Source organism: Corvus brachyrhynchos, unplaced genomic scaffold (assembly GCF_000691975.1).
Source record: "Corvus brachyrhynchos isolate BGI_N302 unplaced genomic scaffold, ASM69197v1 scaffold34, whole genome shotgun sequence".
Lineage (NCBI taxonomy): Eukaryota > Metazoa > Chordata > Aves > Passeriformes > Corvidae > Corvus > Corvus brachyrhynchos.
In genome coordinates, this window is record NW_008238126.1 from 3,087,607 (window position 1) to 3,108,888 (window position 21,282).

Below are 21,282 nucleotides of genomic sequence, written 5' to 3' on the forward strand. Positions count from 1 at the left end.
GACCAGAGGCATCAACACAATGAAGTGAATCTTGGAGCTGAGAATCCCCAGAGCATTGTAACAGAAAATATTGGACTTCTGATGTAGAAAAAAATGAATATACAGACTGGAATCAGTATAGCTCAAAACAAGTAGGGGGTTGTCCACAGATGAGTAAGATTGGGAATAAACACATGTACACCCAGCCTTTGTGTCGTGCTGTAAGTCAGAGAAAATTGTTCCTTTTAAACATACTAGAAACTGCTAACTTGTTATACCCACCTCAAGATTTAATATCATCCTCAGGTACACACACATATGCATTATGTAGATATAGATGTTTTTTACCTTTTTTTTTTTCTTCTTCAAATTATGTTGTAGGTAGGATTGCAGCAGCAGATGATGATTTCTAGATGAGCTCTTCCAAAACCCTAAGAATTCTGAAATTTGTTTGTAATTTTTTTTTTCTTCTTCAGATGTATTTAAGAAAAAGCATGTTTAGTTCTTGCAGTAAAAACCACAGTGGTTCCTCATGATGAATCCTTTTTATGATGCCTTGTACAAGAGGGAAAAAGAGAAAACAAACCAAAACCCAAGAAGAAAAATGTCTGCAGGACAGATGCAGTGACAGGGGCTTGCCCCTTTCTAAACTGACGTGGGGTTTTAGTTCTTTCCAAAACATAGTTCTGTCTTTGAAGAGAGGAGGACCTAGGGTTTCTTTTCTCATGGGAGCCAAAAGTTCAACAAGGCTAAGTGGTTGCTAAGACTGAAAACAGGATGCAGCTTGTCTTTCATGTAAGATTTATCTTTAGATATTCCTGTATTATAAAGTGCTAAAATAATAAATAATTATTAGCCATTAATAGGTATTTGTTTCACAGTCTCACTAAATGCTGTGAAACCTCCTACACTATCAAAGTAGAGAAAATTTTTCTGGAGTTCATGGTAACTTCTTGAACTGAACTGGCCAAAGCCCCCTGTGTTGTGCTCTTTGCTGTGCAGCCCGGGGGCCACAGGGAGGATGCTTGGCTCGGCTTCTGCCAGACCTGCTCTGCTCCTCAGGAATCATCACCGGAAATGAGAGTCGAGAGTGTGATGTTGCTGTGGTTGCTGCAGTGCCTAAAGCCTGCACTGCAGCTGCAAATCCCCCTCTCCTCTTCCAGGATCCCTCACACTCTCTCCAGCAGCAAGACAGCACAGACCTGGCACTTAAGCAACAGCTTCTAATGTCCATGCTGACATTGATGTCTTACAGTGTTTGTTTGTACAAGACTGGGGAATTTTCCATGTGCTGTTGCCTTACAGTATCTGCCCTGAGCATTGCCTTTATCCAAAGATTGTACTTCCCATTGTGTTCATCTTATGGAATGCAGTTAGATTTTTATGTCATTGCCAAGGGTCTGAATTTCCTTGTACTTGAAAGGCATAACATCAGAAAGATACAGCACTTGTGAATAGGCCATGATGAAAAAGCACAGTCAAAGGGTCTAGGCCAGACATTCATTTTGGCAAAGCCTCTTTTAATTGTCTTTTTAAAGCTAATTTATGCTTAAACCAGGCCTTCAATGACAGACAGTGTTTTCTAGCCTAAGTTGTCATTGTAGTTCTTATATCTCTGAGTTGAGTGTCTTTCCTGTTGAGTTTAAAAACTGCTTCCAAGTGATTCTTTGAGCAATTGGTGCCTTTGGAAGGTAATGGTACTTGCACATGTGGTTTTTGTGGATTTCCAGGCTTGAAATCAATCCCTGAGAGCCGAACATCTGTGGGAGCACACTGGGGTATTCACATAAGGAGGATAGTGAAATAATGTCTTTGTTCTAGCAACTGTTGAAGTGATTAAGAGCTAAACAGTACTCAGGATGGCAAAAATATAAAATAGGGCTTAGCATTTGTTCATTATAATTTTTTAAAAGACCATAAGAACTGAGTATGCAATGGCAAATGATAGGATTTATTCTGTATTAATGCAGAAAGGTGTTTCACATACCTTTAATATATTAAAGATATAATTGATACATCTAATGTGCATGTTTATTTCTGGAATTAATGTCTTCTTAAGAGGACTGTTCTTTAAAATCATTTTGAGTTACCAACCCATAAATTTTGGTTGGGTAGTTAAGCTATTTTTCAGTCTGCTCTACATTCTGTATGTTCATGCATGGTGTGCTCCACCTTCAGATTAGTTTGAGTCTTCCTCTTCAGGGGAAAAATAAAGACCTACCCGGAGAAAATAATCCCCATGTAAATTTCATGCATACTTGCAAATTTAAAATACCAACCATGGCTTTCTGCCTTTTTTTTTTTTTTTTTTTTTTTTTTTTTTTTTTTTTTTTTTTTTTTTTTTTTTTTTTTTTTTTTTTTTTGGATACCATTTTAGCACTTGCAGCTATACTTATGCCAGTGCATACAAGCTTTTGGGGATGGTTTAGCATATGTAGAACATTAAATATTAGACGGTTTTATGCTTTTTGCCTTTGTCAAAAAGATTGTTCAATTACTGCTGGCTTTCTCAGTAGGTGCCCTTCTGCATAACTGCAGTCTGCTGGATGTTATGAATTTTCCTGTGCCCTTTTGAGACTCAGAACAGCTTGATTCTCCCAATAAACTAACATGTTGTTTTGAAACAATTCAGATATAGCAATGCTTTAAGGACCTATGGCCCACATGGAACTTTGTGGGGCATGCTATTTTGTGCAATTAAAAATCTGTGCAAACAATGCATGGTAACCCATTTAAAATTAATAAAAAAGCAATCTCTAATTGCTCACAATGTAAGGCTGCTGCTGAACTTTAGGTTGCATTGCCCTTCCTGCAGCAGGTGTTGTAATATTGCTGTGCTGAGAAGGCAGGTAGTGTTGCATCTGCACTAACCACAAATTAGTCACTCCTCTTGTAAACCTGTGCATCTGTCTATTTTTGGATATCATAGCACGTAGGACTGCATTTGCATATAAACAGATTAAATTTTATTACCCAATTTAAATGTCTGTGATGTGCATTATGCTTGTTTTGAAAGTCTGTATAAGCTATAAACTGTATTATTGAGAAGCACATCATTCTGTTTTGTCTGGCAGACCTCAAATGTGTATGTATGGAATTTTGTCAATTAATAGCCCATTTAATAAAAAAATATTCTGAAAAACAAAATCCCTAGCATAAATAATGAGTGGGGTTCATTACAGGGCTCACATGACAGGTCCAGTTGTAAGCCCTTACTAGTTGTTTGGGACAGAAAACATTCAGAGTGATATAAAAAATAACATTTTTGAAATGTAATAGGAAATGAGCAACAGAGCAGCAGTCTCCCTACAGCCAGTGCCCTTGTTGTTATGTTGGAGTGTTTGACATGGTCTTTATCTAGGTCATCATTTTGCCTTTCCTACCTTGTCATGCTTACAAACAATTATTATTTTACCCTTTAGCAAGTGATGAATTATAAACACACTGAGAGCACATAATGGTAATGAAAAAGAACACTAGTATTTACCAGTTCCTCACAGTTGTATAAGCATGTCTGGGGCTGGAAATAATGAGGTGAGGAGAGGATAGAGGGAAGGTCACCATCAGTCTCCTCTATCATCCTGTTTCAATTGCTGGGACCTGTGAAAGTATTCACTGAGCCAGAAAACAGGTAAAAGTCAAACTTTATGGCCTAATACATGGGACAGATCATAAGAAGTGGAGTTTAAATCTAATGTGAATTTTTAAAAAGTCTTTTACAGTGTGTGGCTTTTTTCTATCTGAATAATTACTTGAATCTGATACATTAATCTAAATATTATGAAACATTCAAATTAATTTTTAACCACAAAGTGTGACATTCTCCCCAAGATATTTGACATTCCAACTACTGCAACATCAACAATATTGCCTAAGGGTGAGAACAGCTTCCTTCAAGGTTTATGTTCAGTCCCTCAAGCAGAAGGAAGAATTGAATAAACATTCTCAGAGCCTGTTTGGACAATCCAACAGTTAAGCTAATTTATAAATAGATTCACAAATACAGAGTAAAGTTTTATATATATATACTTATTTATTTCAAGTTTCTGAAAACCATGCAATTCAGAAATATAAATTAAAACATTAGATCAAGTCCAAATTATGTTTTTAAAATGACAGGGAGTATAATTCCCAACAGGAGAAGAAAATAAACCACATTTCTCCTTCCAATCTAATTTCTCCTTCTCCTTCTCGTTCTCCTTCTCCTTCTTCTTCTTCCTATTGCTATTATTATTACTATTATTACAAGTAGTGCTATACTTTCATAACTAGACAAGCTTGTACCATGTACTACTGTCACAGTCTGCCTTTGAAGATAGAAGTAGGTTGTTCCTGAAGACTGTGATTAGACCATTATATTTGTGTAAGTAATTTTTTTTTTTGTTTTAGTAAATTTTTTTGCCTTAGATCCTCTTGTGCCCTCAGTAGCCTGCTGATGGAATTTGCTGAGGACTTTTATTTCTATAGCAGCTGCAAAAAAAATTTCCCACACAGAATTCTGGCTTTTATTTTATCCCAGACACAGGGCACTCCTGCATTCTCACTCATTCAGTTATGATGTAGGTTTGCTGAACTAACTATCAAAGGACCACTCATATTTTTACAGAGCAGGCAATAGATACTTCTTGTCCATTGCAGAGCGTTATTTGTTATGGTCTGTACTATCTCCCTCAAAATATTTCTTTTGCTTTCTCTGTGGGTTCAATAGAGTCCTAATTCTTCTTGGCATAGCTATGAAATTTTAAGTATTAGGAAACTAGGGTTTCCCACTGTGGCAAAGGACAGGTGATACTTTATACACTGTCATCAGAGACTGAGTATACATGTGTGAAATTTAGAATGAATTATAAAAATATGATTATTATTTCTGGTAATAAAGTAAACTTGTGTTATTTAGGAAGAATGCTTCTCCTTTCATAGTGTAATATATACACTAATTACTGTGAATGTTAGCAAGAATTGGAGGATTGCTTTCACTAACTTCTCTGGATTTATTGGTTATCTACACCTTATTTGTCCAGCAATATATTGAGAAATTAGTAAGAACAACCTTATGAAGTTCAGCACCTGTAAATATGGCAGACAATATCCATGAAATTAATGAAGGGTTGGTTTTATTAGCATGGAATTGAATGAACATAAAGATCTTCTACTTGAAGATTAATGGAATTTTACTTCATAGTTTCTTTTTTTATTGAAGACATAAATTGCTCACACAACTCTACAATATGTTTTCTGAAATCTAATGAAAATCTGCCCACTTCATCACTGTGCTCAGGATGCTATTTCAAAGGAGTGATTTTGTATTTTATGGATGTGTAGAGAAATAAACATTGTTTTCCTAAAATGACCTGGGTGCTCAGCAGAAATCCTTAACATCTCTGTCAGGGAAGACATATCTTTTTATCCCAGAAAAAAATGTTGCCTTTTCTGTGTGTATGATTTTGCTTTGTGTTGCCTTTTTGTCTTATTGTAGGAGAATGAGATGAAATGCCTACCCTGTGACAGAGCTTAGAATGGAAAGTTATCCAAATCCCAATGAACTTGTTGAAAGGTTCCTTTAAAGTAAAAGGGTTATGCTGAAAAAAAAAATAGACACTTGTCAGTTTTAACGCCTTTGCATTTGCCTAGCTGTGTTCCTATGAAACACTGCAGTAAGACTATTAGGGTTGATAAAATGCTTTTGGTTAATCTGATATTTTTAGCAACCTCCCAGTATTTTGGAAAAAAATATCTTTGATCTGTAAATACAAAATAATATTTTTTCTAATGAATGGCAGTCAGGAATCACTCATTGGTGTGCACAAGTATAATTTTTGTAATTCTGGCCTATCTTCACTTAGGAAATAGGCATTCTTAGCCTTAATATTTAACATGTTTATAAAAGGAAACTGCATGCACTGAGCCTGCCTGAGTATGGTAGAGAATTTAAAAGTGAACCCTGTCTGGAAGTGAGCTGGCTTCTCACTGAAATTTTGTGTAGGTCCACATAATAAAATAAAAGTTAACTCAAATTAGAGGTTCAGTTAGAAATTCATGTATATTCCAGGAAATGTTGTCAATTTAGTTTCCTGGAAGCTAGAAGGGGTAAAATCTTTGAATACTAATTAAATTCTGTAATAAAAATGAAGATATGTTGTGCTCAGTATTTTTTGGGTCCTTTTGGTATTTTTTTTGAAGCTGCTGAATTGCAAGCTGGGGGATATAAAACTTTTAGGGAAATAGTGCAATTGATTTTACAGTAGCAAGGGAAATTCTATAATTCAGTTGATTGAATGGTCTTTGTCTCTCAAGTGAAAGGCTCGTGCTCCTTGTATGTGGTGCAACTCATAAGAGCAGTTATTTGCTTTTGTGACACAGCACTAGTAAAAATTGGGTTAACTGTCTTCAGTAAGCTTATTTTTAATATGTTAACAATAATAAAATAAGGCTTGGTATTTCACAATAAAGAACATGAAGTATATTTCACCACAGCATATTACATCTGGAGGCTTGTTAAGGACCTTTAACAGGTCTTTGCTGCTAGAGCTTAAAATTAAAAAGGTTTGCTAAGTCTTAGCAATAATTAAGTGCCATATTTGTGAGTAGATTTCTGAGATTTAACAATACTGGCTGCTTTTATGCTTTCTTTTGTGCTTTTTTGACTTCTAGCTTTGTTAAAGGTCATTATGTTTAATGTACTCTTTATATAATCTGTGTTTCACTAATGTACACTTATATTTCATTCAATAACTTGTGTTTGACTGAAACAAAAGTTGAAAACAAGAATTAATTACACATTGGTGTAATTGTTTTTTTTTCACTAGAAGATTTTTACCAGTTCTAGTCATACTAATTTCATATTTGATTTTTTCTGGCTACAGTTCTTCGATGTCAAATGTTCTATTTTAAAGAGTTCTTAGTGGCCAAAATGTTAAACTTATGAAGGTATTTTATGTAGTAAAACAACACCTATTAAAAAAAAAGAAAAAATGAAAAAAACCAAACTGAAAAATTGTGTTTTCTCTCTTTGAAGCAATATAACTATTAAATGTATACATTTATAATCTATTTTACATATTTTGTTTTCATTCTGACATGGAGGAGGAAAACACTTCAGTATCATTTTAAGGAATTTCCTGACTGGAAATCATCTGAATATAACTTAACCTACTGTGCCAAGGGTGTATCAGCTGTGACTGTGTGTACATGACTTCTGAGCTGGCTTTTGCCTCTTCAGACGTGTTAAAGTATTTGTGTGACACAGCTACCCAAGCTGTTCACCTGGCAAGTGATTTCCTCACATAAGTCACAGTTTAAAATGTGCAGCACTATGCAAAACCTGCAGTGAATGCTGTTTCTGCCAAGAGGCAGAATAAAAAGTTCTAGGTTATTTTACCATTTACTTATTTTGAATTTTTTCAAGCAATTGATATTGGTGGCTCTTCTGACATAAGATGTCTTTCCCTTTTGTTCTCTTTCCCCTTCCTTTCCTCGTTATGTGCTTTATATTGGGTTTGTGTGCATCCTTCAAAATTCCTGATGATTTTCCCAACCCTCCAGAGAGCCTGCAAGGAAATTTAAGGACCCTTTTTTCCATGATCACCCTTAGGAGCTTTATATGCCAGCATAATAGGAATGAACACTATTTTTTCTGTTCCTTATCTGAGACCTTATAAGTTGATATTCAGAAACAAGGTTACCTTTGGATTTTTCTGTTACCTTTGTATCTTTCCAAAGTTAAGACATAGGTACACAAAGATAGAAAAAAAAAAAGGTGTCAGTAGAAATAAAGGCAGATATAGCAAATGGAGAAAAAACAGTAGTCCTTTGGGACAAAACCTCTTAATTTAAGTAACTTTAAAAGTTGTATGAAGTAAGAGGGAGCAGGGAGGTTTAGCACATAATTTGTTTCAGTTCACTGGTTTAACAGAGTCCTGAGCCTGTGTTTTTTAAAAAGTATCACAAATTCAATTTATCTGAGTTTAAGATTATGGCTGTGAATGAGGGTGTTTTGAGACATGTTGTGGAATATGAAAGTGTGATAGTTAGGTATAACCTGGTAGAAGTAACTTGTTTCCTTGTGGATTTTGACAACCATTCGTCTAGGATATTCTTCAAAGGTGTTTACTAATAAAAACTGTATGACCTGGCTAATCTTTCCTAGTTCTTCTCCACCCTTGCCACTGTAAAGTTTCATTGATACTTTTTGCATGCTCTGAAGTCCACCATTTGTTACTCTCTCCATCAGAGAGTAGCAACATTTTGTGCATGTGAAAAGTGTAAGCACTGTCTTTCTTCAAAAATCTTTGTGAAGGAAAAGAGAACAAAATTATTTATGAAGCAGTAGTTGTTTTCTGAACTTCAAATTCTTACTGGTTGTACTAATTTTTCTGTGTTTTTGTGTCTTTTCATAATTGCCTAACAATCAGCTACTTTGTGGAGTTTTTTTAACTTTACTTCTTGAGTTGTTCTTGCCTCTCTGCCCTTTGGAATTATGTCCTTATTTTAATCTTAGACTAGATTATTCTAAATATGTCCTCCACTTAACCTCAGTTTCTTTCTTTGATAGGTCTTTGAGCTAAGGTAATTATAACAACCAAATAACTGTGAGTCTTAAAGCAAATATAATTTATCTTCACATTAGAAGTTAAACAGTATTTTAAAGTGTGTTAGTATTCTAAACAATCACTTCACTATATAACCTCCAGTTATATCAAATTTATTCTGAGTGAAAAGTTCTAGTTCTTCTTCCTTGCTCTTCAAACCTCTAAAACCCTAATGCAGTAATTGAATAAGTATCATCTTCCCACAAATTACCACAAAGATTCTGCTTGTGACAGCAGCCTGATTTTGAGGTAACCACTTGAGACATGTTACTCATCACTAAGAATAGAGCCAGGCAGTAAAAGATGAATTAACACCTTAAAGTGAGAGTTTTGAGAAACCCATGTCACACAATATGTGTGAGGTGCAGGTCACTCCCAAACATATAGACCATTGTACTTGAAACCTACCAAATTTATTTTCAATGGTCTATTCATGGCAGATTCCTTGTGTAGTAGATTGTTTCCTCTCCTAAATGCCCCTGTCATCCCACCTCTTCAGCGAGTATTCAGTGGCTTATTATGAAAGTCAGGGGTTCTTCTCAGTGTGTGGCTGTATGGTCTTAGGAAGGCACAGTAAGAATGTAATTGATACCTTGGACCTACATTGGTAAGGTTTGTGACAATCCTTTTAATTCATTCCCCCAGAATTTATTCCTCAAACTCTTACTAAGACAAAATATTCCCTTCCATGTCTCCCCTCCCCTGCTTCCCCCCTCTCCTTTCAAAAAAATCCCTAACAGTGAAGTTCTGACTTTTGTGTTGCTAAAATGGGCTGAATTTCTATTCAGCATTTGAAATTTTCTTACTCTTTGCATACTTTGTGTTCACATTTGTCATGCTGCCTGCAGAGCTCAAAAAGATTAGGGAAGATGGATTCTAATGCCAAATACATTACTTGTGTTATTGTTGATTTTCTATCTCTTGTGTCTCTTTATGAATGTCATCAGTGCTTGGATGACATACTCTCACGTGCTCTGAGTTTATTCCCATGCCACAATTCCGTGATTTCATCAGAGTTTATCATGTGAATAAGATCATAACCTGAGTTCTGTCCCAGTGTGTTCCAGCAGAGAGATGTGTGTCACCAGTGGACAGCTGGTAGCAGGCTAGGCTAAATTTCATGAAAAGTACATACCCTGGGTAAATGTAGAATACAGCCCAAATGGAGAGTGAAAAAAGCTCCTGTGGAAGGTGAATAACCATATTTGCCATGTTTACATTTCCATCACTTGACTGCAAGGGAGAAGGGGGAGCTGTGACATCATCATATTAAAGTACTGAGAGTTTGTGAAGGACATCAAGAATATTCTGAGGCAAAGGGATGTTTTCTGTCCTCCCATCCCGTAGACATAGCAGATCTGCTGGATGATTTTTTTGAAGTTGTTACCTGGGAGATGGAGATGAGAAAGTGTCTATGGAGTAAAGGTGTCTAACTGAAAAATGGTGTTAGAACATCCTGCTGTGGTGGTATTAATAGGACGTAGGACTGAGCTTCAAAAATACCAACAGCATCAGTCATCCATTTCCTTGAAATAAGCTCTCTGTAGTATTAAAATTCTCCTCCTTACGGTTTTGAAGAAGTTTAGGGAAAAGGAATGTCTTTCATGGGCTAGTGGTATCTGAGTTTTCACCATAAGGTGGTAATGTTCATTTTAAAAGATGCATTTGAAGCCAGAATTTAAAAAAGAGAGGTTCTGGATTTCTGCCTTTTAAAAGGTCAGATGCTTTTTCAGAACTTTGTGTTGTACTAATCACAGATAATTCCAAGGCCCAAAACAAGGTTTTGACTTTGCATTTTAAAAAATTGTTCTAATTCCTGTTTCCAAATTTTCCCAAGTGGAAGAGGCTCTGGAGATACAGTCCTTACCTAGTTTAGGACAAGTTCTGAAGAAAAGGAACCTTAATCCATCTTGCAGATTTTCCTTTTGTAGAACACCCTTCTTCACCAAGCCTGCCAATAGGTACTATATTAACTTGAAAATTCTGAATTAATTTAACATTAAGTACATATTTACACATGAAAGCATCATAACTTAATTTTAAATTGCAGCATTTTGAAGGCATCACTTTCATACATCAGCTGCAATTTGCATGTGCAATGTAGTACAGTCTTCCATCCTCAATGTCACTTTAAGGACTGTCCCTCTGCATGACTTAGGCTGGATACAGAATGTAAGGCACACTCTAAATTTATGGAAGTTGCTCTTGGGGAATTATAACATCATATCCTTTAGGAATAAGATTAATGACTGATGAATATTAAAATATTTTTTCAAGCACTGTTATATGGAATACATTACATGAATATTCATTTAGATGTTAGGGTTTCTCAGATATGTTCATGGACATAAAATGACAGCTGAGAGCAAAGTTTATCTTGCCATGTTATGCAAAAGCATTTTTTAAAGCTGTACATATTGATTACATTTATTGAAAAAGTATAACCCTTAGGTGAAAAAACTCATGAGCTCAAACCTAAAGGTGAAACCCCTAAATTAATAACTTTCCTGGAAGGAGAAAGTAGAGAACTGTTGCCTTTCCAAAGATAAGTTATTCCTCACATAGTAAAAATAAATATAAATGTCTGCCTTTTTGCATCATTTTGAGCTTTTAATGTAATAGGGTTGCAGCATTTTCTTAATGTGTTAATGTCTTACAGCTTCCCCCCATAAATTAAGTGCAGATTTTTACACTTGGAAACTAAAAGTGAAGAGAGGTATCTAGAGCCAGTTAAAAGAGGATTTAACTTATTTTTCAGTGGAGTCATGCATCTACCTATAGAGAAAAGATTGCAGTTTTTACCTGCAGCATATGAACCAATATAGATTTATCTAGTGACACTGCTAAAAGGAGCATCCAAAACCTTATTATAACGGGTTTATATGTCTTAGGACAGACTATTGCAATTAGTTTGTATCTGGAATAAACTTGGAAGTTTATGGTATGCGAGTCTAAAGTAACCCACTAAAGTTCTCTAAAAATTAAAATTACAGAAAAAACCCTTTGAATTTAGCGTGGTAGAGAAACTTTATTTGTCAGGAAAAGTTTGCAAAAGAAATGTCAGGTCTTTTTACTGTAATTCTTAGATGGTTAAGGCTCGTCCAATTAGAAAAATAAGGAATGTAAATAATCATGTGCTTAACAGCTAGTCTGTTTCACATAATTTATATGAAAATATATTCTGAATCAAAATGGTCTAACTTCTGATTTTTCCTGCATGAGCTCTTTACATGTTGAAAGCTGTTGCATGTTTCTATATTGTAGGAAACTAGACAAAATTTCCTTTTTAATTTATGTCTTACATTCTGTAAAGTACAGCAATATACGTATAAGAGCAACACTAAGGATGCTCACTCAATGAGAATGTTGATAACTTGCAGCCCAGGAAATTTTTTGGAGAATCAAGACATCATGCTGTGTTATTTCTCTGCCTGCTATTCCAAAATAAACCCATACCCTTAAACATCCCCATCTAAGAATGCTTTATTTAAAGCTGGAATTGAATGTACTTTATTCATTTTTTACTGCTATATTAATTCTGCAAATATTAGGTTAAAATACTGTAGAAAGAACTTGCATTAAATTTGAAAACATTACTTCAATTCAGCTTTTTCCTTAAATAATCATGTTTCTGATGCCAATAGGAGCAGTCAGTAAAATCAGGATAAAGTGTTTCAAGTAAATTAATTTTATTCAGCACCACAATTCCAGTTTCCTCATTGTGTCCATATCAACACAACCCCTCCCAAACACCCTAGAATTCTACAATTTTCAGGAGACCAAGGCAAATCTTCCTTCATCTTCAGTGATGTGTCATTCAGGTGACTGATGGACAGCTCTGTCCCAATCAGGAGAGAAGGATCTTTTCTATTTATAGCTGACAGCACATTTAATAGCTGGTGTAGCAGACATAGGATGAAAAGGAAATTTAAGGAAAGGGGACAGAGAGATCAGAAATTTCAGCTTGTGGCTGATGTGGTAATAAGGTATTCTCATCCAAGTGAGTAGAGAGGAGCATCTTGTGAGTAGAAGGAAGGGGATTTCACAATTGGTAACTCTTCAGGATGTGATACAAAATATTAGATTAAAATTGTATGGTTTAAAACACCGATTTGCTAAGAAAGATTCTATAACATTTTAAAAATTGTACAATAAATTAAGAGATCAGGCAAAGGAGAAACAATTTATTTGCATCACTGAAGAGAAGTAGGACAAGGCACCAGACTGATTTGATTAAAAAAGGATGTTCAACTCTGGAAGAAAACCCAATGATTTTGTTATATCATACAAGCTGGAATGAGATTTGGAAGGGAAGTTTGAGGTTCTAACCTGAAATGTTTGTTGAAGGTTCAAGTTTAATTTTCATGTAAATTGTAATTAGGTAGTCCTGTGTTTTAAATACAGAACTTTCTGTTCACAAATGTAATTACTGTAGATAAATACTAGTTGAAGAAATTGACTTGTTATTAAGGAATGGATACAGAAATAGGCCTTATTTTTTTTTTTAATCATCCCCCAGCTCAGGGTAAGTACATGAAATAGGAATTACACAGCTTTCTATGCTTCCAATGATTCCATATTAAAACCAAAAATACAAAATAATTGGGGAAAGTTCTAAAAACTAAAAATAAGTAAGCTCCTTTACAGTGGTGCTAAGTGCATATGCAGCAGCTAATGTATGGAAGAAGCTGGTTTGCCCTAACCATTAGTGGCAGATTCTTGACCCTAACTAGTCAGGGTGAAAACCTACAGACCACAGGAGAGACCAAAAGAGAAGGTGGTGGAGATTAAATATTGAAGGAGATGCATTTTTATGTTCAGAAGATTTGTGCTCGCTCCTCTCTAGTGGCGATTTCCGTCTGAAATACTGACTACAATTTGTTTTGTTTATTTCATGAGATCTGACAAGATCATGACCTGATGGTTGCATAAAGCAGGCTTTTATTTGTCATTGAAGCCCCAGAGTGAGAAGATAAGAGATCCAGGCCTAAAGTCAAATGGAGTTTATCTCACAAGACATCAAAGTGCAGCGCTCAGGCCCTAAGAAAAGAGTTAAAATGCATTAAAAATGTCAGTGGAAGTTAAAATGCATTAAAAATGTCAATGGAAGTTAGAATGCATTAAAAATGTCAATGGAAGTTTAGAAAAGTAGAGAGAAAAGGAAGCGTGCCAACTTTTTTTTTTTTTCTGCCTACTTTTTAAATGTGTGCAGAAAACAGAAACAGACGAATATAACCTTGTTCTGTGGGTAGAGAAAGAGCCATGTCTGTGTCTCAGTCTGAGTACACTGAGTTTATCTCCATTGCCCGTGATGGTTGAGCCTTGTTTTCCCAGCATCTACTCTCTGGTAAAGTAAAACTCCTTGAAAAAGCCTAACAAAAAATGGTGAAAGAGATCCCCAAACTCTTAACCTTCTGCTCTGTACATCAGCAAATGAATTTCTGATACTAGACCTATCTTTAGCCATGCAAGTTGGTTTTTGGGTTTGAAACAGAAATGCTGAGATAGAACTAAAGGAAATTCTAAAAGCATTTGCTGTTATTTTGATCTGTTTAAGGTCTTTTGCTTTCTTTCTTTTTATTTTTTTTTCTTTTCAGGGAGCTTAAGCTTCAGTAGATTTTTATCGCTTTGGAAGTGACTTCTGAGTATTCTTGAGAGTAAGAATTGCTTCTATCTTATGGGTTGCCTTAGGAAGAGAAGAAATTCAGAGTAAAATCAGTCTATAATTACTTGGGGGTGAGGATACTTGCAATAAATTGGCCTTGATGTAACCTGTTCAAATACATTATATGGATAAAGGCATGAGGTGGGACTCACCTTTAAAGTCACTATTTGATGTCAGGTTTTCAGCTAAGTGAGGATAAAGCCCCGAGTTTTATGTTTTTAACAATGCAAGTGGGCAGCAAAGCAACCACTCAGCTATGTTTTCACTGAGTAGAAGTTGACAGAACATCAAAGTTTATGCAACTTCAAGGCTTAATACTAAGCAGAACTTGCAGGAACGTTCAGTTAAAAGTTCAGCTGCAAAAGTAAAAGAGATGCTCCTTCAGCAGAGAAATGACAGGTTCATACCATGTATTAAGAAAACTGTTTCCATTAAAGTATTTAACAGTTTTTTGGGAAATGCCTCTTGAAAGTGTTCATTAAATTATATTATGATTAAAAATATCTAAATACATGTAATGTCATTGAAAAACGCATACAATGTATTCACTCTCAAACTTGATAGCTGTTTTCCAGAAAGGTAATCTATAAGTAATATAATTTATTTGGTCTCCAGAAAAAAGAACAATTTTTTCAAAATCGAGAAAAATTTATAATGTAAATGAATCTAAGCATTCAAATGCATAAAAAGTGCAAAAAAGAAATAAGAATTTGTAACATAAAAAGTTTTAATAGCTCAAAATACTTGAAGCAAAACTAAAAATAAAGTAACTTGACCTGAAAGCTTTGCTTTTGAGACATGTCAGGAATAAGAGTATTTTTTAAGCAAATTGAACAGAATAAATGAATTTATTAGGAAGAAGAGAGAAGGGAAGTAGATTATAAGTTTTATATTACTGCAATTATGAAGAACAGAAATGTGACTCAGGTAAGTTATAAATACAGAGGAGAAATGTGTGGTCAGAGAAAAAAAGAAGGCTCTAAGTGTATATGGAAAAGTATCTTGGTTGCAGAATAGACATAGTAATTGCTGGAAGGCCTAATATGTAATGACAAGTAATGATGCAGGGTGCTGTATAACCACATCTCCTTTATTCACACAGCTGCTGGTTTAGTCGAAGAATTCAAATAGTTTTGTGTGTTGAGGCTTTCCTCCCTCATTCTGACGCTTAATAATTTTCTTTGGAATATATAAACAAACTCACATCTGTAATTTACAAATTTATGCAGGAGACCTGTCTAAAAATTGGCAACACATTCTCTCCCTTTTCATTTCTTCATATCCCGAGCTGACTTAAGCAAGCAGTTTCATGTTGGTTTGCACCACCACAATTTAATACATGAGGTCCTTCTGAATTCACAGACACAGAAATGTAGTGGTTTGGGTTGGAAGGGACCTTAAAGGTTGTCCAGATCCAACCCCCCTGCCATGGACAGGGACACCTTTCATTAAACCACAATTTTTGGGCAGACACTCTCTTGCAAAGGTGATTTGTTACTTCCTTCTTTATCAGTCTGCTCTGATCTTTTTCTGCTGAAACCTCAATTTGGAAGAGTCCCTCTGACCATTCCCCTCAAAACAAGTTCTAGAGTTTAGAAAGTCCCTGAACTCCACTGTAATGAACACTACTGCAAAGGATTAATTTAGATTTTCTGCTGCAGGCTTATCTTCCTTGAGCATTCCTTTTCCACCCTGATCATCTATCAACCCTTCTGAGTTTGTCAGGCTACCAGCTTCAGATGTGTTTGAAAAGGTTATGCTACTGATTTTTTAAATCCTCAGCAAGTTGTCACTTGAGGGTGGAGTATTTCTTTGGTGTGAGTGTTCTTGGAGGTTTGAGGAGAGGGTGGCAGCCTAGTTAATTTTCTGTTTAAATAGCAGCTTATGCTCTTTTCTGTTTTACTTAACAGTACAGAACCTTCATTTGTGAATGTGTTGCTGTACTTTAATAAATCACTTTTTCCTGAAGTTTGATCACATATCCTGGGTAAAAGGAACTTTACTGTTATGTTTTCATCTTTTGTTTCCTACCTGAATTTTAGAGCTTTTCCTAGAGTTTGACTGCATTCTTGAAGAATGTGATGTCCCAAGCTATGGGTACTCTGATTTTCTTTTGGTGTTTAATTGAGAACTTTTATTTCAGCTTCCAAGGCAGTATGTTCTGTTTTGGTGTAAGGTGATCCTCCTTTCTTGCACAAGTTCCCTCTCTTCTGTGTACTATTTTTTACCTTTTTATTGATTAAACTCAGGGTAATATACATGCCAGAATCCTTTAATGGAAATTCAGGGGATGTCTTTAGTTCAGTGATGCTAATTTTTATAGATTGCAGGACACTGAAGCTATTCCAGGCAGTGTAAGGCTGGAATTCTGGTATTAAAACCCAGTAAATTGTATGCATATCAAATTAGCCCAAAGAAAACGAATAAGTTAATACAGGATGTATTTGGTTAAAATTGTAAGAAAATAATGCAAATAAAGGCAGTCAGAAACAGTTTTATTGGAAACAGGATTTAGAAAAAAAGTCATATGTGCAAAATAAGGAATGGCAACAAGGAAAGTGGTGACTCTAAGAAAAGCTGGGGTCACAACAGAAGAGAAAACCAGTAGGAACTCCCAAGATTAATGCTGTGGTAAAACAGGAGTGCTGATGGAGCTCTCTAGTGTATAATTCAGGAAAGTGTGAGTAGGAGGATTAAGACTATTTTCATCTCATACAATATACCGACAAACAGGAATAGTGCAAGTAGTTCTTGGGTATGCATTATTAAAAGATGCTGAACAACTCTTTATACATGCAAAAATCTTACCACTTGAAATATTTCTGTTGTGAAGATCAGGCCTTATGGTAGAGATTTCAGGCTTAATTTGTTTCATCTACCTGAACGAGATTGATGAGATAATTTTATTAACATTCATGACTATGTTCTAAAACCAGGAAAATGCTAGATACTTAATGCCAGGCCTGTTAAATCTATCAGATAAAGTCATTGCAAAATCTTTTGGCTTAACGGTGAAGTGAATTAATGGAAATCAGAAATTAGACTTGTATTGAAATATCTTCCAATGCCAGTAGGTAGCCACCAGAACAAACTTCTTGTGGATATCTTCAAATCATGACCCAATGTCTATCTGGAAGATATGCTTTAGCAAAGCACAGATTGCTTGACTGAAATTGCACAGCAGAAATCCTGTGGAACTGAACAGAATTTAATTTCTCTGATACACAAAAGGTTGTATGAGAAGAACTAATTTTGATTTCCTGATATAAAATTATAAAAGTACTGTCAGTTTCCTATAAAGTCTTAGTTACAAATCAATGATATTTAAAAGCCAGAAACTATGTGGTAGTCTAGGAAGCTAATTGCCAAAGTGCTATTTCCATTCAATTTTTGTACCTATTGATTTTGTTACTATTTTGAATTCAGACAAGAAGGGATTAGATAATGCCATTTGTTGACAGTGATTAAATCAGTTCATGATTTGCTTTGTCTCAGTATGAACAGTGACTGGCATTTCTGCTAAAAGTTCAAAGTTCTCATTGATTTGAAGGCTGCTAGGATTGATCACCTCACAGGATAATTTGTAAGGCATTTTGTTCTTTTTAATATAGAAGGAAGTTCTACAGATTGCAAAGTGTGGTTCTCCTTGAAGATTTACAGCACACCTGCAGCAGCAGAAAGGACGATAGAAGTGAACTGCAGAGCTCTGGTAAGATTACTCAAAATGTCTAATTTTGTTCTACTGCATTAGAAGAAAAATACAATTTTTATTGTTGTTCTGGCTGCTATCACAGAGGATTAATCAATTTTATTAAGTGACCACACAATCATTGGTTGAGTAATAAAATTCAATACTTAACTAAGATCTCATTTAAGCCCGGTGATATGAAGTAAAATGAATGATTTAATAGAAGTATCTTCTTTATCCTGTTTGAAAAATTACACTTTTATTCTGCTGATACCTGCTTCTAATTTTGGATTTCAAATAAGCCTGAATTCTACAAAAACCTCAGTTTCTCTGTTGTCCACAACAGAATACGGCTCTTTTGGAACTTTGCTTCTTTATGCATGCCAAATTAGTATTGTAATTTAAATTTCATTAACCATTGGGATGTATTTAATCATGTTTGTATTACAAGATGAATACATACTGTCACTCTCAAAAAAACCCCCCTGAATTATATTAGTCATACTAGAAGAACAATTACATCATATTTAATAAGTATGCTTTAAATCACTTAACTATGTAAAGATAAAATAATTGTTTAGTATGTTTGCTTAATAAACAATGGTTTTGTTTTCCACAGATTTGTAATTGCATTTGTCTTTGAATTATCATTTGTAAGGTGTTAGTTTTCAGAGCTAATATTTTTCCTAACTTCTGTAAATGGATTTTTGCTTTAGCACCTAGACATCCTGCTTTCTGCACACATTGTAAGCAGCTAACAAATGCTGCCTTTAATAACATATAGTGGTAACAGGTTCTATGAGTAGAAATGACTGGTATGGTATTTTTCTGCGGGAACATTTTTGCAAATAAAAATATGTGATAAAAGTGCTAGGGGAATACCTCTTCCAGTCACAGATGCTGGGAAGGGAGAAGAGTCTCCTCAGCTGATTTTACATGTGTTCATATGGGGGGAAGAAAATCCAAACCAGTAAGCACTTGAAAATATTTAAATATCATTGTTCATGTGTGACTTCAGGTTTGCTCTTTCCTTGAAGTGCAGTATCCTGAATGTGAACTTCTGTAGGGATGAGAAACATAATGTTTTCAAAGTCTTGGTGCTGCATGAGTATGCTGGGAGGTGTCTGGTGCTAGTAAGAAACATAAAAGCTAGACTAAAAGAGATTTGAGACCCTGAAAAGAACAGTGTAAGTTTTTATCCCACAGTATCATGCATTGCCTTGTATAATTTTCTGATCTGAAAATACTCTGAACGGGTAAAAGAGAAAGCTAGATTTGAAGTACACTATTGACTCCTATTGTATGTGAAGTTCTCAAGGTGCATTTGAACTCTTCCTATAAATTTTAATCAAAGTCAATGTGAAAACTTGAAAAAAACACATTAAAGTACAAAATACTTCTGCAGTGTTCAGGGCATTGAAATTCTTGACCTGAAAATTTGAATTATTCCTTTCTAGTAAGATGAAGGAGGTAAAGAAGTAAGTATACCTCTTCAGATGTCTATGGAAAATGTAATAAATTTTTTTAATTGATGAATTTGAAAGATGACATGAATATTTCTGACTAGCAAATAACAAGTGGTTACTATTATGGAACTGTTATTCCTGAATTTACTGGTTACATGTCAGGCACTTATTTCTGGAGTGTGAGAGCTTTCGGGCTCTAATGTAAGTGAATGGGATTATCCTAGCTAATGTCTCAGTAGAACTGTCAGTGTGACAGCAGGAAGGAGAACCAATGCAGTCCTTGACTGCTGAAGAATGGTCAGACACCAACAGAAAGCAAATAATGCTGGTGGTACTGTTAATAGAATGTGTATATGTCTGGTTCTTGAAGGTTAAAATTGTTCTGAAATATTGGAAGAAAATCAAAGAAATCTCCCACAAGCACAGAGGACTGGAAAAGCAGGCCTTGTCACATGAATGTTAAATAGCTCTATCAACTTAGTTTGCCAAAGAAAAACTGGAGAAGAAATGTGATTACTCGCTAAAGAATATTTAGTGATGATGCCTCAGTTTTGCTGACCAGCATGCATCAAGAGCTAGCGGCCAAAAACTTACATCTGAGAATTATTTAATCTTGCATGGAATGTCCCAGTAATGAGAACAATATAACATTGGAAGATCTTACTAGTGAAAACAGGAGACAGAGTCTTGTGAAGGTGAGAACATGAAATTGCTTCAAAAGCTGATAAATATTTAAAAAGCATAGACACCTGGTACATCTGCTACATCAGTGAGTCAGATTTAATGAATACATTGATCTCTTTTTGACCTTAGAGTCTTCTTCCTTCCTGGCCCTTAGAATGAAGAGGATTAGCAACATTTAATTTAAAATACTAATAACACTGCTTTTGTATGGTAGCTATAGCTGAATCTCATCATCAAATGCAATACAAATTTATCCTCAGCATGTCAAAAGTACTCCTCTGTCTTATCCAAGTGATCAGACTTCTGAAACATCAGAAATTGGCTACAGCAGAGGTAAAGTTGGCAGGATGGGGATTTTAAATGAGCCAGGTGTAGCATCTCACAGTTCTTGATGGTGGACATGTGGCCACGATGACCACCAGCCTGCAAGCAGCAAGGGAGCACCCAGGGAGCTGAGGCTGAGGGGCACCCCAGGAACCGTGGACAGGGTGGGATCATCTTGGCACACGTCCTGCTGTACCCCATGAATACATTTGCTTGCAGATTCCAGTTTTGTGTTTGAGGTTTGGAAATGCTTTAGGTTGACTCAGCCTTTTGTATTTCATACATGAGCATCTGTCTGAAACGCAAGGCCTATGGCAGGGTGACAGCTCACACCACATGGAAAGGGGAGTTGAGAGCTGTGGGTGTCAGAATTCAGGCCGAGTTTGTGAGCCTGTGCATGTTCTGACGCTTATGGATGGCCTGAGACTTTGGCCATCAGTTGATGCTACTCCTCTGCTGAAGAGTGCAGAGAATTCTGAAGAAACAAGAAGTTCTACCTGGAGCACCACACAATTGTCTGTAGGTCATGTCTTCGTGTCAGCATAGAGTTGCTCTCTTCTGTTTTCAGTACATAAAATCAGCTAAAAAGAAACACCACAGTTAGGTCTGTACTGCCCCCACCCCAAACTCATGCATCGTGTCACCATCCTCATTTAATTTGCTCAGAATTTGCTATACTAAGTATTATTGCATCTGCTTTCATTTGTCTTTTGCATAATGCTTAATTCTGATTAGATTAATGAATGGGAACAACACAGGATTTTCCAGTTACATTTACCTTTAGTTTGCTTTGCTACTTCTATGTCTCAACATAAGGTGCAAAATTTCAATATCAAAGCATATCTGGAGATATGTATCTGAAAGGCTTAGAGATAATTTGGTTTAACT

At 35.5% G+C, this 21,282-nt stretch overlaps 1 protein-coding gene across 1 annotated transcript in view; it reads left to right on the top strand.

Moving 5' to 3' along the window:
- CFAP47 (cilia and flagella associated protein 47) overlaps nt 1-21,282 on the top strand; it is a 278,872-nt gene that overhangs the window by 154,932 nt on the left and 102,658 nt on the right. Inside the window, exon 52 of the mRNA XM_017733531.1 lies at nt 17,844-17,941. Within this exon, the coding sequence (XP_017589020.1) occupies nt 17,844-17,941 (98 nt within the window). The remainder of the gene's footprint in view (nt 1-17,843; nt 17,942-21,282) is intronic.